Source organism: Nannospalax galili, unplaced genomic scaffold (genome assembly GCF_000622305.1).
Source record: "Nannospalax galili isolate Female #2095 unplaced genomic scaffold, S.galili_v1.0 scaffold1225, whole genome shotgun sequence".
In the NCBI taxonomy this organism is placed as follows: domain Eukaryota; kingdom Metazoa; phylum Chordata; class Mammalia; order Rodentia; family Spalacidae; genus Nannospalax; species Nannospalax galili.
Window position 1 is genome coordinate 348,883 of NW_008352717.1, and position 15,755 is coordinate 364,637.

A 15,755-nucleotide genomic window follows, 5' to 3' on the forward strand; every position below is an offset into this window, starting at 1 on the left:
CCCCGCCATTTGGCTCACATGGCTACTGCAGAGTCCTGCTGGTCAGCAGTCCCTCCTTCACGGACTAATAAAGGTCAGCATGGATTCTATGAGGTTGGTTGCTTTTTTTTTTTTTCCCCTACCTGTGATTCTTTCAATTTCTAATCCTAACATTTACCTGGAGAGAGTTCTCACCAAGGAGAGTTAAAACTCCTACATTCCTGATAGCTCTTTCCTCCTTGGTACATTTTCAGGTGCCTAGGCCTTTGGATAGGTCTGTCCCTCTCTACTCTAGGTGTCCCCTACTGCCATCTCTACCTGCTGAAACCCTGGCACCCCTCCCTCTAAGAGCCTTTGCCTGTGCGCTGCAGAGGGCTGGCTCCTACATCTCTTTTCTCTGTGATGTGGTCACAGGGCTGTGACATTCCACAGAAGCCACAGTCCTGGCCACAGAGAGAAAGAAACAGTTTGCTTCTCGTCCAGTCTGTCCCCTCTGAACCCTGCCTTGACAGTGGAGGGGTGGTGGAAAGTGACACCCTCTGGCCCAGGCTTCCTTCCCTTAACAGCTGGGACTTAAAAAGAGGGAGTGCTCCCTCCCCCCACTTCCCCTGTCTAAGGCCTAGTGCTGAGGGTGGCTGAGCACCCCAGGCCTGTGGTGTGGTGGGAGGGGCATTTTGCTGGAGTTTTATTGACCCTGTGCTTCCGGGCAAGCCACAGAGGAAACCCCAAAAACCCCCTCCTTCCGTGTTTTGGGGAAATTTCTGACATTTTGCCTGCCCTCTCAATCAGCGCTCAGCTGTGTGGCAAGGTTCACGCGTGGGCAGGCTGGCAGACAAAGGAGTTGGGAGACCATTGAGTTTGAGATGTCCAATGTCTGTCCTCTGAAAATGCCTTTCAACACTCCTGATGGCCACTCCCCAGGCCTGTCCTTACATACTCTTGGTGACAGGGAACTCACTGCCTGACTCTTGATCATTGTACTGGAGACTCTAGACAGGATGCTGGACCCTTTTAAACCCTGACAGGAACCCAGAGAGAGAACCTGAACATGAAATAGTTCAGGGATTTGCTCATGGTTTCTTCCTAGTAAGCAGCTCAGCCAGGGCTGAAGTGAAGCGTCAGGAGCCCATCCCCCTTACTTAGTTTTCTGGACCCAATCTTTGCACAGGGTAGGGGTGGGGTACAAGGCAGGCTCTAGGGAAGGGCCTGGTGTCTCTTCCAGCTTCTGGTCATTTCCTAAAGAATGAACACTTTTCTTACATCTATCTATCTATCTATCTATCTATCTATCATCTATCTACCTATTATCCATCCATCTATCATCTATTTATCATCTATCAATCTATCTATCATCTATCTATCATCTGACATCTATCTATTATCTATTCATATGATCTATCTATCTATCATCTATCATCTACCTATCATCTCTATCTATCTATCTATCTACCTATCATCTATCTATCTATCTATCATCTATTATCTATCTATCTATCTATCATCTATCTATCTATCATCTATCAATCATCTATCTATCTATCTATCTATCTATCTATCTATCTATCTATCTTCTACCTATCATATCTATCTATCTATCATCTATCTATCTACCTATCTATCTTCTACCTATCATATCTATCTATTTATCATCTATCTATCTATCTATCTATCTATCTAATCTATCATTTGTGTGCCACATCATGCATGTGAAGGTCAGAAAACAGGAAACAGCTTGTGGGAACTGGTTTGCTTCTTCTACCACGTGGGTTCCAGGGCTTGAAATCAGGTCATTAGGCTTGGCAGCAAGTGCCTTCACCTGCTGCTGAGCTGTCTTGCTGGCCCTCTGGCTCTTTCTTTGCTAGTGGTAGCATACTTTCAATCTTCATATGGTTTTCTGTCTATACACAGGTTTGCCTGTGTCCCAGTGTCTCATAAAGACACCAGACAGACTGGCCCATCTCATGACCTCATTTTAACTCGATTAATTCTGTGAAGAATCTACTCTAAATAAGACCACATTCTGAGGTACTGGGGGTGAGGATTCCAGTGTGCCTTTTTCTGCATGTATGTATGCATAATTCAACCTACGACACCATTTGGGACATATGGGGGTGGGAGAGGAGTGAATGGAATGGTCTGGAGATGTAGCTCAGTTGGTAGAGTGCTTGTCTAGCATGCACGAAGGCCAGGATTCAGTTCCCAGCATTGCATAAACTAGGCATGGTGGTGCATGACTGTAACCCAGCATGTGGGAGATGGAGGCAGGAGGATCACTCAAGTCATCCTTGGCTACATAGTGAATTTGCAGCCAGCCTGGGCTACCTGAAACCCTATCTCTAAAGCCTGAACCCCAACCCTACCCCCTCCCTTGAAAAGAAAAAGAAATGGAGTGTTGGGCAAAATGAGCAGTGTTACATGCTAGAGCAGGACTTTGGAGCCACAGAACGGGGCTGGTAGTGCCAGGCTAAAGTTGTACTCATGAAGTTGGCAGAACATGGGTTCACCATATACAGGCCAGGTCTGTGCTGGTGACTCTGGTGGCTGGAAATGAAGAGAGCCATCCTGGAGAGACTGACAGTCTGTTCAGACACTGAGGTTTAGTCCACGTGTGAGGACCACAGAGTTGGGTACAGAAAGGGGAGAGACCTGGGCCTCAGACACTCAGTGGCCTTTCAACCAGAAATCCAGCAATCCAGTAGAGGCCTCTTTCCTGGGTGTGAAAACTCTCAGAGATGAGGCTTTTGGCTAGTGCTCATGCTGAGCCAATCATATTGGTGAGAAAGATGAAGTGCTCTGATTGGTCTGTTGGGGGGGGTCACATGCCCATCCTGAGCCAATTATATTGGTGGGAAAAATTAAGTCTCCTGATTGGCCCACCTGGGTCATGTGTCCCTTCTAGACCTATGTTGTGGGAAACGTACCTGCCAGAAGAACACAGCAGACTGTGACGGGAGCGGTGGAAGTCCCCTGCAGATAATCTGGGATGCCTATTTCCCGTTTAGCCCCTGCCTCAGTGTCGTCATCCTGTATCTCATACAGTGGGAGACAGATTGCTGGGTAATACTCCCAGGCCTCTCAATATGCTTGGTCAGTTTCCTCATGGTCTTTCCCTTCAGTTCCAGCAGAGAAACTGGACCAGAATGCCAGCCAGTATTCAGGCTCGGCTTGATGGCTGCAGGGACTGGTATAGCCTTGGACGCCTACTGTAATCTTTTCAACACTAGGAAAAGTAGGTCTTATTATTAGTGTGAATGAGATGGTTGCAATTGTCCAAGGTTGGCCAAGCGGCAGCCTGGGCAGGTCAGGGCTGGCTCTTCCCCATGTCTGGTCTGCCCTTCTGTTGGCCCAGAGACCGTTGGCAAAACCCCTGCCTCCATCTGTGACATATTCATGGGTTACAGTGGAGCTGGGTGGGGTTGAGGGATGAGAGGTGGAGGGTGGAAGGCAAGCTCATTGCCAAGGTGATGGAGCCCCGAACTGTGCTTCTTTTCCCAGGGCGGTCCCCAACACAGCCGTGCCCACAGGGGCCCGCCCACTGCAGAAAGCAGTGTGGACCAGACTATTACGTGAATGAGAATGGACGCTGCACGGCCTGCGTTAGCTGTCTGAGAGGTAAGAACCTTGTTCTGTCCCTGGAATGTGGGGGTGTCTCCGAGGAGAATCTGGGAAGTGGGGAGCATTGAGATTTATGCTTGAAATCTGAATTGGTCCCCTGGTGCCTCATTTTTACCAGTCTGGATTTGGGAATTGATACCAGCAGTCATCTTTGGTATCTGTACTTTTCAGAGAGACATAGTGTGTGCTCCTGGAAGGGAGGCCTCACATCTAGACTCTAGGGAGGACTGCTTTCTTAGTCCTGTTCCGCAGTGAGGAGTCAGGATTAATGAGGTGAAAGGGCTTCTCAGAGTTGCAAAACTTGGTAACGGTAAGAACAGAGTTTGAGCTTGTGGCCTGGCATCAAAAGCTGGACCCTTTCCTAAGACCATGATGCGCCCAGGAAGATTCTTGTGATAAGCTCTTCTCTTGTTACTTGATTATGGTGGGGTTTTTTTTGGTTTTGTGTGGGCTTGCGGGGAGGGGGTTAGGTTGGAAAAAAATGTTGAGATCTTGACCTAAACATATTTTAATAAGTGCTCAGTGTTAAATTTTTTTTAAAGGATATTTATTTATTTATTTATTTATGATTTGTTCTCTATTTATTCCTCAGTGGATGCACTCACCTTTCTTTACAAAAATCAATCCTCAGTAGCCCCCTTTTAGGTATATGCCATTCTCTTGATGCACAACTGAGGTGTCTTTCACTTTTTCTTTTTTTTAATTTTTAAAAAAATTTTTAGAAGAAGCATTTCATTACAGCTTTGACATACTCAATAACAGTTTCCAGAGCAAAGATACATCTCTTTCATAAGTGGCTATAAAATTTTTAGGTTCGCTGTTGAATTAATAGAGTTGTACAATATTGAACTCAGTATAAACCCTGTAAAACATAAAATTGATCATAGTTGAATTAATACAGTTATACAATACTGAACTCAGTATAAACCCTATAAGACATAAAATTGAATGAGGTTTTAACCTTTAAAAAAGATCTCCTTTTCATTTTAAAATATACTGTTTCTTACAGAAAGACTCATTGTTTTTGCTAATAACACTGAGATGTTGGCACACAAGTCTCTAATCTGTATGTATCTGATTATTACTAGTCATAATCGATTGCATTCGGATCCTTGGCACCTGTGTATGTCTATAAAGTCAATGGTAATGTTTATCACCTCTACTAATTAACGTGACATAAATTTTTACGCTTCTTCCTCAAATATAATTCATTTTTAAAAATTTGTTGATTTTGTGTGTGTGTGTGTGTGTGTGTGTGTGTGTGTGTGTATCACACAGAACATCCCAAACCATCTTATTCAACTATATACCCACTTCCCAGATGGCACCCTGGGAAGCCTCCCTCCCCCCACTAGTGCCCTTATACTCTGTTATCCCTGCTACTGTCTGCTATGGTATCAGCACCCCCAGCCATTCCCCACTACTTGTCCATCTGGTGAATCTAGTCAGCCTGCTAGAGGTCTTTGTTTTAGGAAGGTCAGCAGCAATCAAGTTGTCAATATTCCTTTACATAAGATTGGGGTCTGCTGTTCATTTTCCCAGTTCTGTGCTGGGTTACTATCTGGGAGTCCCTTTGGACACCCTGGCCAACAACTCAAAAGAAGGTATCGTCTATCTGGCATTGTTGCTTGTTATGTAGCCTTTAGCTATACATATGGACTCTTAAAAATTATATTGGCCCCTTTAATCTTTGGTTATACTTTCCTTTTGAGTGCTTATTTTTATTTTTATGTGTATGAGTATTCCACTGCATGTATATAGGCACACCACATGTATGCAGTGCCCAAGGCCAGAAGAAAGAGTTGGATCCCCTGGATTGGAGTTACAGATGGTTGTGAGCTGCCACGTGGGTGCGCCATGTGGGTGCTAGGAACTGAGCTAGGTTCCAGAGTCTAGCAGTTAAGTGTACTTAAGAGCCATCTCTCTAGCCTGTGTGTGTGTGTGTGTGTGTGTGTATTTTAATGTGTATTCTTTCTGGGACTGGAGAGATGATGTAGCATTTAAGAGCATTTGCTGCTCTTGCAGAGAATCCTAGTTTAGTTCCCAGCACCCATATCAGGTGACTCACAACTGCCTATAACTTTAAAGGATTAAGTGCCTGTTCTGGCCTCCAGGGGTGCACACACATATGCTGCAAACACACAGAAACACATAAATATAGATTTTTAAAAAAAAAACAAAACATGTATTCTGTTTATTGCAAACAAGGTTCTTTAAAAATTTTTTTGATTGGGCCCTGAGAGATGACTGACTGCTCTTGAAGAGGACTTAGGTTTGGTTCCCAGGACCCACATGGCAGCTAACAACTGTCAGTTAACTCCAGTTCCAAGGGATCCAACATCCTCTTCTGACCTCCGTGAGCATTGCACAACTCAGATGTACTTATATACATGCAGGAAGTATACCCAGACACATAAAATAAAAATTAAAAATAAAATATTTTTAAAACAAAATAAAAATTAAAAATAAAATATTTTTAAATTTTTATTTATTTATTTATTTTATGTGTATGAGTGTTTTGCCTGCATGTATGTATGGGTCACATGTATGCCTGGTGCCTGCAGAAGACAAAAGAGGGCATCAGATTCCCTGGAGCTGAGGTATAGATGGTTGTCAGCTGCCATGTGAGTGCTGGGAACTGAACCTGGGTCCTCTGCAAGAGCAGCCAGTGCCCCTAACCCCTGAGTCATCTCTCCAGTCCCCAAACTTCTTTATATATCTATTAACTCAAACTTGTTAATTGTGTTACTGAAATAACAACATGTATCCTTATTTATCATCTTGTATATTTATTTATTTACTTTTTGAGAGACACAGGAAACTCCTACCTCCAATATTCATTAGGCTTTCCTTGTGTTCTTTCTTTTTTTTGGAGACAGGCTCTCCCTGTAATCCTAGCAGGCCTGGAACTTGTTTTTGTTCAAGCTCTGCAGTGGGTCCGCAGGGATGTGGGCTGGGGGTGAAGGCTGCCCTTTGAGCCTGCCAATCACATGTCTGGCGCTCTGAGGTCACGTGGCCTCCTGCTAGCTCACTGGACCATCCTGGTGTGTTCCCTGGACCCTCACTGTTGGCCTCCCTTCCCTTCCCTGACTCTACTCTGTGTCCCTCAGACCTCGTGGAGAAGGTGCCGTGCTCCTGGAACTCCTCCCGTGTCTGTGAGTGCCGGCCGGGCATGTACTGCAGCACACAGGCTGCCAACTCCTGTGCCCGCTGTTCTCCTCATTCGACCTGTCCCACAGGGAAGGTCGTCAAGTTCCCAGGTGAGCATGTCCACCCCCAGCCCAGGTGCTGCTGTACCCACTATAGACCCCTGAATGCCTCCACCTCCTGCCTCGCCTCCCCACTGTGGGGCACATCAGGCTCCTCTCATGGTGCTGAGACATGCCCAGCACCCAGGGGCCTTCTGTGGCCCCTTCTCACACCTGGAGCCCTGCTGGCTAGAGATATTAGGTCCACCTGAGGTTTGAGGTGGGGGTGTTCTCTGGTGGTCCACATGTAAGCAGGAAGCCTTATGTCTCTGCCCTGGGAGTTTCCTGAGAAATCAGAACCAGCTTCCCTGCCTCAGAATTGAATGCTGGGTGTGAGAGGTGGGCCCCAGACTCAAGGCTGAGAAATTGGTTTTCTTTCCTAACTTGCTGTGTGACCTCAGGCAAGTTCTTTACCATCTCTGAGCTTCTAATTCCCTGGCAATATGAGGGAGAGGCTTATGATCAGTGATGGAATAAGAACCACAGATCCTCTCTGGGTCCCAGCAATAGTGCTGTGTAGGAGACCAGTCTGGGCTACACAGTGAGACCCTGTCTTAATGGGAGTAGGACATTGTTAGAAGGGAGGCCCAGGGAATGGGTGAATTGCAACAGGGTGCCCCAATTGGGGTCCCAGCAACAGAGTGTGCAGACAGGGACGCACCTGATGTAGACCCCGAGGGGGATCTTTTTCTTTACTCTGTGTCCTTGGTGATTCTAATTATGGGTTCCTGGCACTTCACATCTCACTGTCCTTAGGAGAGCTTTGTGCTGAGGGACCCAGAACCTCCAGGGCAAGGGGTCTGAGGTAGAGTGTTCAGGTCTGCTGGGATCTAGCAAAGGTTTGCTTCTGTGGGGTCAGTTCCCTCTGCTCTGGGCCTTGGTCTTCCAACCCATATAAAGAGGAGGTGTGACTTCAAGGCCTTGGGAACCTTTCCAGCTTGGAGACTCTTTGGTCTGAAAAACAGCCTTCAGTCTACCTGTTTAGCGAGCGCTGGCCCATACCTTTGCAGCTAGCACACCCAGGCTACCTGAGCGGTGTTTCTGAGACTGCCACGTGGGGGCGACAGAGGCCTTTCTTCTATGCCCAGACTGCCTTGTCCAGTGCAGCATCTCTGACCACATGTGGCGAGGAGCCCAGAGATGTGGAAATACAACTCATTACTTTTCTGTCCATTACCTGGTGAAAATAGGATGTTGTGTTGGCATGTTATGGCTTTTTGAGATAGAATCTCATTCTGTAGCCCAGGTATTAGAGACGTGAGCCACTATGCCCAGCTAATATTTTCCATATATTGGGTTAAATAAATACTGTGTGCATGTGTGTGCATATTTTCACATGTGTGTTACCAGGTATTACACCTAAGTCCTCACATGTTATGCAAGCATTCTACCACTAAGCAACACCAATAGCCAAAATACATACATTCATTTAATTAAAATTAATTTATTCCTTCATTTATCTTTTAAGACCGACTCTTACTCTGTAGCCCAGGTTGGATTTGAACTTGTGATCCTCCTGCATTAGCTTCGTGAATGGTGAGATTACAGGCATGTGCCGCCATACCCAGCCACACAGCTTTTTTTTTTGAGGGAGAGAGGGTCTCCTGTATCTCAGACTGGCCTCAAACTCACTATGTAGCTGAATGTGGTCTTGAACTTCTGGTCTTATTTTTATCTCCATTCCTAGTGCTGGGATTACAGTCAAGCACCACCACACCCCATTTTATGCAGTGCTGGGCATGGGACCCAGGACTTTGTGCATGTGAGGCAAGTACTCTATCAACCGAGCTACATCCCCAGTCCTTATTTACCATTTGTTTAAATGTTTATAAAGGATTTTATTTACAGATATGTGTGTTCTTGCTTGTCTGTATGTGCACCATGTGAGTGCAGGTGCCTGCGGAGGACAGAGCAGGTGTCAGAACCCTTGGAACTGCAGTTACAGGCGTCTGTGAGACGTTGATGTGGGTGCTGGGAACTGAACCAGGATCCTCTGCAAGAGCAGAAAGTGCTCTTAGCCGCTGAGCCATCTCTCCAGCCCTGCCTTATTTATTTTTACTTTCTACTTTTTATTTTTTTGATCTTTTTGAGACAAGTTCTCCCTGTAGCCCCAGCTGGCCTGGACCTCACTATGTAGACCTTGAACTCACAGAGATCCACCTGCCTCTGCTTCTCAAGTGCTGGGATTAAAGGCACATACCACCACACCTGACTTTATTTACCTGTTAAAGAAAAGATTTATTTTTATTTTTTATGTGTATGAATCCTTGCCAACATGTATGTATGTAATCACATGCATGCCTGGTGCCCACAAAGGCAAAAAGAGGACATTGGGTCCCCTGGAACTAGAGTTACAGGTGGTTGTTAGCTGCCTTGTGGGTGCTGGAAACCTAACCCAGGTCCTCTGCAAGAGCAGCCAGTGTTCTTAACCACTGAGCCATCTCTCCAGCCCTGGTTTATTGAACTGAATTTGGCATAGTGATTCACGACACATTTGTGCAGCACTGCTCCACAGGGGCCCTGCTGTGGCCACCAGACCCTCCCTCCTCAGCCTCTCTAACTGGATTCTCCCTGGGAGTTGCTCCCAATGCTGTCAGCTTTCCAGGTGTGAAATGGAAAGTAATTTCTATTTCAGTGTGGCTCATGGCTAACCTTCCACTGAAAACTGTCATAGACCTTCTCCGGAAGCGTCCAATGTTACCAGGCAGATTCCATCAGCTTCTTTCTGTAACTGAGGCCTTTGACACCCAGAGATAGAGTTGGTGGACCAGTGGCTCAAGAACACAGAGCAAGTTCTCTTTGAGCTGGGATTGGATGCTCAGCTCCAGACCCTGCCGATGTGCGAGTTGGCCTTGCCCAGGCTCCCCTCCGTGGAAAATTTCCAGGAATCATCCCACCCGCATAGGCCTCTTTCTCAGTGGTGAGACTGGACACACCACTTGTTGAGTGCTTACTGTCTGTCACACAGTACGGCAGACACATTATTGACACTGCTGTTTATCTAGACAACAGGCTTGTGAAGACTATTATAATACCTTGACTGCCTGGCTCAGTAGAGATGTGGTAGAGGTGGAGGGCAAGCCCAGGGGCATCTGATGGGCACCTGTGTGTGTTTCTGCTCCACTCTGTTTATACCCAATGTTCCTCAGGACTCTTTGGGTCTTGAATAAAATCTCCAGTGTTTTGGCCCGTGTAACTGTGGTGTGGTGAGGATAGCTCTGAGTGGCTTCAGGCATGGCTGGGTCCAGGGGCTCTGTCTTTTCCCATCTCTCATTTCTGTCTCTGTTGGTTTGTCTCTGAGCTGGTAAGCAACCAGCAACTGTAGGGTCCACTTCCTGATCAATCCCAGTGGAGGGATGGCTTCTCCTAACTCTGGAGGGAGCAGATGCTGGGAAAAGCCACCATCTCCCCATCCACAATCCCACTTGTGATGGTGACACTTACATTCCTGGGGATTCTGGGCTCCTCAGTGTCACTTTGGAAGCCACTGCTGTCCTCTCTTGCAGGCACAGCAGAGAAGGACACTGAGTGCGAGTGGCCTTCCCCAGGGACCCGTTCTGATTGCACCAACCCAGAAGACTGCGAGATACTTACCAGGTGACTCCTGGCCTCTTCCCTGCTCCTCTCTGACCTTTGGCTGGGGCTGCCTTATCTCTAGGATAAGATGCACATGAGGTGCATCTGGGTAGGGTCAGCCCAGGGTAACAGGACCCCTGAGTGGTTCTCTGCCAACCTCACAGTCATCTGAGGCCCTGCAGTGTGTCCAGCCCTTCCCAGTACACACAGGAGACTCAGAAGGCCTAGGGAATACAGCCCTTGTTCCCAGGAGCTTGTAGTAGAGCCTGTAGCAGCTGAGGCAGGAGTCTGCAGACCCTTTCTCCATAGAAACCATTATCTTCAAGTCCAGACCTCCCTGGCCCCAGGGAGAGAATCATCAGACTTATGCTGGCTTCTCCTCCAGCAGGGCCACTCCCCAGGCCACACCTACCCCAGTTACCGCCAGCATCAGGATCATGCAGCCAGGAGAGGGCATCCACCTTTCGCAGGAAGACACTACTGGACTGTTGAGGGCTCCCAAGTCTCCCTCTTCCCCAGAAAGGAAACCCGGTCCAGATCCAGGTATGTCCACTTGAAGCTGGGGCAATCTCCAGGGTGGTGATGGAGGGAGCCCGGGTGTGGCCTTGAGCTGCGGCCTTGCCCAGTGAGAACAGAGTGGGTCTCCAGGATACAGCTCCTGGGGATGAAGCCTAAAGACCAGAGCCCCTGGAAGGGCTTTCTCACCTCCAGCATTTCTGAGTGTCCTGTGTGCCAGGTGTTGGGTAAGGTGCTGGGTGTCCCGCTCTGTGCCCAGGATGCTTGGGACAGAGCAGGTAGGCCTTGCCCATGGTCCTCACCTACTCTGTGGTTCCTATGGCTGAACATCCAGCTGCCATTTCATTCTCTGCTGCTGAGCAACCTGTACTGTGCACATGCACAGCAACTGTCTTCATTGATTAGAAGTTTGGGGCTATGATAAATAATGAATGAATCTGTGTGTATGTAGGGTGTGTGTATATATGTGTGCAGGTGTGCATGCATGCCTGTGAGGAGGCCAGAGATCAACGTTGGATGTTGTTCTTTAGGAGCTATCTGCTGTGTTGTTTAAGATATGGTCCCTCTTTGGCCTGGAGCTCATCAATTAGACTAGGCTGGCTTGGCCACTGAGCCCCCGGGACCTGCCCATCTTGTCCTCCCCAGCACTGGGATTACAAGTATGTGCACCATGCCTGGCTTTTTATGTGGGTACTGGGGACTGATCTTGGATCTTATATGTGGCAAACACATTATAGACTGAGCCATCTTCTCTAGTCTGAAACCATGAATCTTTGTGTGACTATGATACTGCTGTTCCTACCTTTTTTTTTTTTTTTTTTTTTGAGACAGGGTCTCCCTGCAGCCCCAACTGGCCTGGAACTTACTATGTAGACCAGGATGACCTTGAACTCAGAGATCTGCCTGCCTCTGCCTCCCAAGGGCTGGGATTAAAGGTGTGCCACCACACCAGACCTTGATTTTTTTTTGGTCCTTTTGAAGCAGGGTCTCCCTGTAGCCCCAGCTGTCCTGGAACTCATTATGTAGACCAGGCTGGCCTTGAACTCACAGAGATTCACCTGCCTCTGCCTCCCAAGTGCTGGGACTACAAGCCTGTGCCACCACACCCAGCGATTTTTTTTTTTTTTAACTGTAGGTCTTCTGGTGATTTTAGCCTCAAGCCCTTCCTCTGTGGTGGTGATCAGTCTCCTGGGCCCTTCACATTCCTTCTGCCACAGCTTTTGGGGGAAATGTTAATTATTTTCCTGTGTTTTGTTTGTTTTGGGGAATAGGGTTTCTTGCTATATAGCATTAACTGACCTGAAATTCACTAGGTAGCCCAGGCTGTCCTCAAACTTGCAGCAATCCTCCTACTTCAGTGTCTAAGTGCCAGGATTACAAACGTGTGCCACCAGGCCCTGCTACTCTCTAGGTATTTAAGTTCTCTAAACAATGTGGGTTTTTTTTTGTAAATATCTTTATATCTTTATTTTTCAGATTTAGAGGTATTTACTGTTTCTGATGATGACATTTCAACATTTCACATTCTGACTTGTTGCTATTATTTTGAACCAAGTGAAACTGCCAATATTTGATTATTTTTTTAACCTTGAAAAAAAAGTTCTGTATTGGGTGTGGTACACACATACCTTTAATCCCAGGCAGGTGATCTCTGTGACACTGAGGCCAGCCTCAATGCACATAGGAAGTTCCAGACCAGCTGAGGCTTCAGGGAGGCCCTGTCTCATGACAAACAAACATTCCCGTAATTCATATGGCACAACCTAATATGCAGGTTACAGTGACATTTAGCTTTCCATCTCTGTGACAAAATATACCTGTTTTGATCAACTTTATAAGGAAGAAGGTTTCTTTTTAGCTCATAGTTTTGAAGGTGTCTATCTACAGCTGGCCAGGCCTGTGTCAAGGCAGCCAGAAAGCAAAGAGAGAGGAAGAGGAGGGGCAGAGTGCCTTTCAGGACATGCTCCTAATGACCTCACTTCCTTCCACTGGGTTCTGTGTCCTAAAGTTCCATCACCTTCCAGTAGCACCAGGGGCTGGAGCAAAGCTTTCAAAACATGGACCCTTATGGTAAAGATTCCAGCACCACACAAACCAGGCATGGTGGTACATGGCTGTTATCCCAGCACTCAGGAAATGGGAGTGGGAGGATCAGAAGTTCAAGGTCACTCTTCTCTACATAGTTAGTTAGAAGGCAGTCTGGAATATATGAGACCCTTTCTCAAAAAAAAAACAAACAAAAAAAAAAAAACTGGGGCTGGAGAGATGGCGCAGCAGTTAGGAGCACTGACTGTTCTTGCAAAGGAGCCAGATTCAGTTCCCCAGCACCCACACGGTAACTAACAACTGTCCATAAGTCCAGTTCCAGGGGATCTTATGCTGTCTTCCGGCTGCCACAGGCACTACACCACATGGGTGCATTTACATACATGAAGGCAATACATTCATACACAGAAGTTAAAAATAAAAATAATAAATTAATAATATGGGCGTGTGGTGGTGCATACCTTTAATCCCAGCCCTTGGGAGGCAAAGGCAGATGGATCTCTGAGTTCGAGGCCAGCCTGGTCTACATAGTGAGTTCCTGGCCAGCTGGGGCTACAGGGAGATCCTGTCTCAAAAAGACCAAAAGGGAAAAAAAAAGCCCCCCACTGTAACAGAGTTCACTGTTAAACTCTCCTGCTGATGCCAGGGCCCTGCAGGTTTTCATGGTTTTTCTGTGCTCTGTCTCCCTTGACATCTTCATAGAAAACAAAGACCTTGTCTGCGTCTTCCTTTGTGACCCTTATCACTTACTCCTCTTCCCTCTCTCTGTACCTTAGCATTGCTAGAGGCGCCTGGGCCACACTGAATAGAGCTGTTGGTCGTGTACACCCAGCCCTGGCGCCAAGCTCACCAAGCATGCTACTATTAAAGTTGTGTGTGTGTTTCTGTATGTATGTACGTGTGTGTGTGTGTGTGTGTGTGCATGTATGTGGAGGCCAGAGGTCAACCTCAGAGGTCATTCTTTTGAGACAGGATCTCTTTTTTAGCCTGTAGTTCACTGGTTACGCTGGCCAGCAAGTGAGCCCCATGGATCCACCTGTCTTTACCTCCTTTGAGCTGAGGGGCTCTTCACAATACCTGGCCTTTTATTTTCATTTTTATTTTTAAAATATCTAATTATTTTTATTTTATGTGTATGAGTGTATTGCCTGCATGTGTGCACCTGTGTTGTGCAATACCCAAGGCGGCCAGAAGAGGGCATCAGAACTGGAGTTATGAATTGTTGTTAGTTGCCATGTGGGTGCTGGGAATCAAACCAGCATCCTCTGCAAGAGCAGCCAGTGCTTTCAACTGCTGAGCCATCTCTCAAGCCCCATAAAATATTTTTTAAAAGTGAGGCCTGGGGCTGGAGAGATGGCTCAGCGGTTAAGAGCATGGGCTGCTCTTGCAGAGGACCTGGGTTCGATTCCCAGCACCCACATGGTGGCTACAAACCATCCTTAACTTCAGTTCCAGGGGACTCTGAAGCCCTCTTCTGACCTCCATTGCATTGCATGACACGGATGCACTCACATGCATGCAGGAAATACACTCATACACATAAAATAAAAATTATATTTAAAATTTTTATGTGTATGAATATATTACCTGCATGTATATAGGTGTACCTGTGTTGTGCAATACCCATGGAGGTCAGAAGAGGGCATCATATTCCTTGGAATTGGAGTTAAAGATGATTGCTAGCCATCATGTGGGTGCTGGGAATCAAACCTGGGTCCTTTGCAAGAACAGCCAAGGTTCTTAACCGCTGAGCCATCTCTCCAGCCCTCACACCTGACTTTTTTACATGGAGATCAAACTCAGGTCTTCATGCTTTCCTAGAAAGCACTTCATTTACTGAGCTGTGTCCCCAGCCCTGCTACCAAAGTTTTCACCAGGAATGTGACCTCCCTGGTGGTGACACTGGGAGGGGCTGGCACAGTGATCATGGTGTGTCAGAGGGGAGAGATAGGAGGCCGGTGCAGTTGAGAGGCAGTTGGCACTCTTTGCTGTGTGGCCTTAGATATATTTCTTCCTTCTCTGGGCCTCGGGAGAGGTGGGGATGGTCTGACATGGGAGGAGTCCAGGAGCTGACTTTGTCCCCAGAGGCTTCGAAGATGGGGGAGGAGGATCCTTTGTCCAGGAGGCCCAGCCCCGGGTGTCTGTTTTTTTCTTCACAGGACTATCTCTTCCACCGCTGTGTCTGCAGGGGCCTGCCAATTGTAGGCCACCCTGTGAGCCTGACTACTACCTGGATGAGGCGGGCCTCTGCAGGGCCTGTGCAAGCTGTTCTCGAGGTGAGGGCCTCCTCCCTTAGGTGTGGGTGGGGCATCTCGGAGCAGAGGGAATCTGGAGGTGAGGAAACCTGTCTGTGGTGCTGGCTGCTTGGCCCTCCAGAGCCTCAGTTCATTTCTCTGGTACGTACGTATGTATGTATGTATGTATGTATGCATGCATGTATGTATGTATGTATTATTTATTCATTCATTTATTTATTTTTATTTTTTGGTCTTTTTGAGACAGGGTCTCTCTGTAGCCCCAATTGGCCTGGAACTCACTATGTAGACCAGGCTGGCCTTGAACTCACAGAAATCCACCTGCCTCTGCCTCCCGAGTGCTGGGATTAAAGGTGAGCACCACCATGCCTTTTGTTTTTTTTGGTTTAAAGATTTATTTATTTCTTTTTTTTCTTTTTTCTTTTTAATTAGAAGAAGCATTTCATTACAACAGCATTAACCTATTAAATAACATTTTTCTGAGCTAGGGTACATCTCTTTCAAAATTGGCTGTACATTT

At 47.0% G+C, this 15,755-nt stretch overlaps 1 protein-coding gene across 5 annotated transcripts in view; it reads left to right on the top strand.

Moving 5' to 3' along the window:
• Tnfrsf8 (TNF receptor superfamily member 8) overlaps positions 1 to 15,755 on the top strand; it is a 58,740-nt gene that overhangs the window by 17,551 nt on the left and 25,434 nt on the right. For 3 of the 5 annotated variants that reach the window (XM_017802398.2, XM_029554490.1, XM_008849953.2), the window contains exons 3-7: positions 3,475 to 3,591; positions 6,705 to 6,854; positions 10,349 to 10,439; positions 10,804 to 10,961; positions 15,140 to 15,256. In XM_017802398.2, the coding sequence (XP_017657887.2) occupies positions 3,475 to 3,591; positions 6,705 to 6,854; positions 10,349 to 10,439; positions 10,804 to 10,961; positions 15,140 to 15,256 (633 nt within the window). Of the gene's footprint in view, positions 1 to 1,887; positions 2,005 to 3,474; positions 3,592 to 6,704; positions 6,855 to 10,348; positions 10,440 to 10,803; positions 10,962 to 15,139; positions 15,257 to 15,755 lie in introns of all 5 variants that reach the window. The other 2 variants (XM_029554491.1, XM_017802396.2) reach the window with 2 other exon arrangements.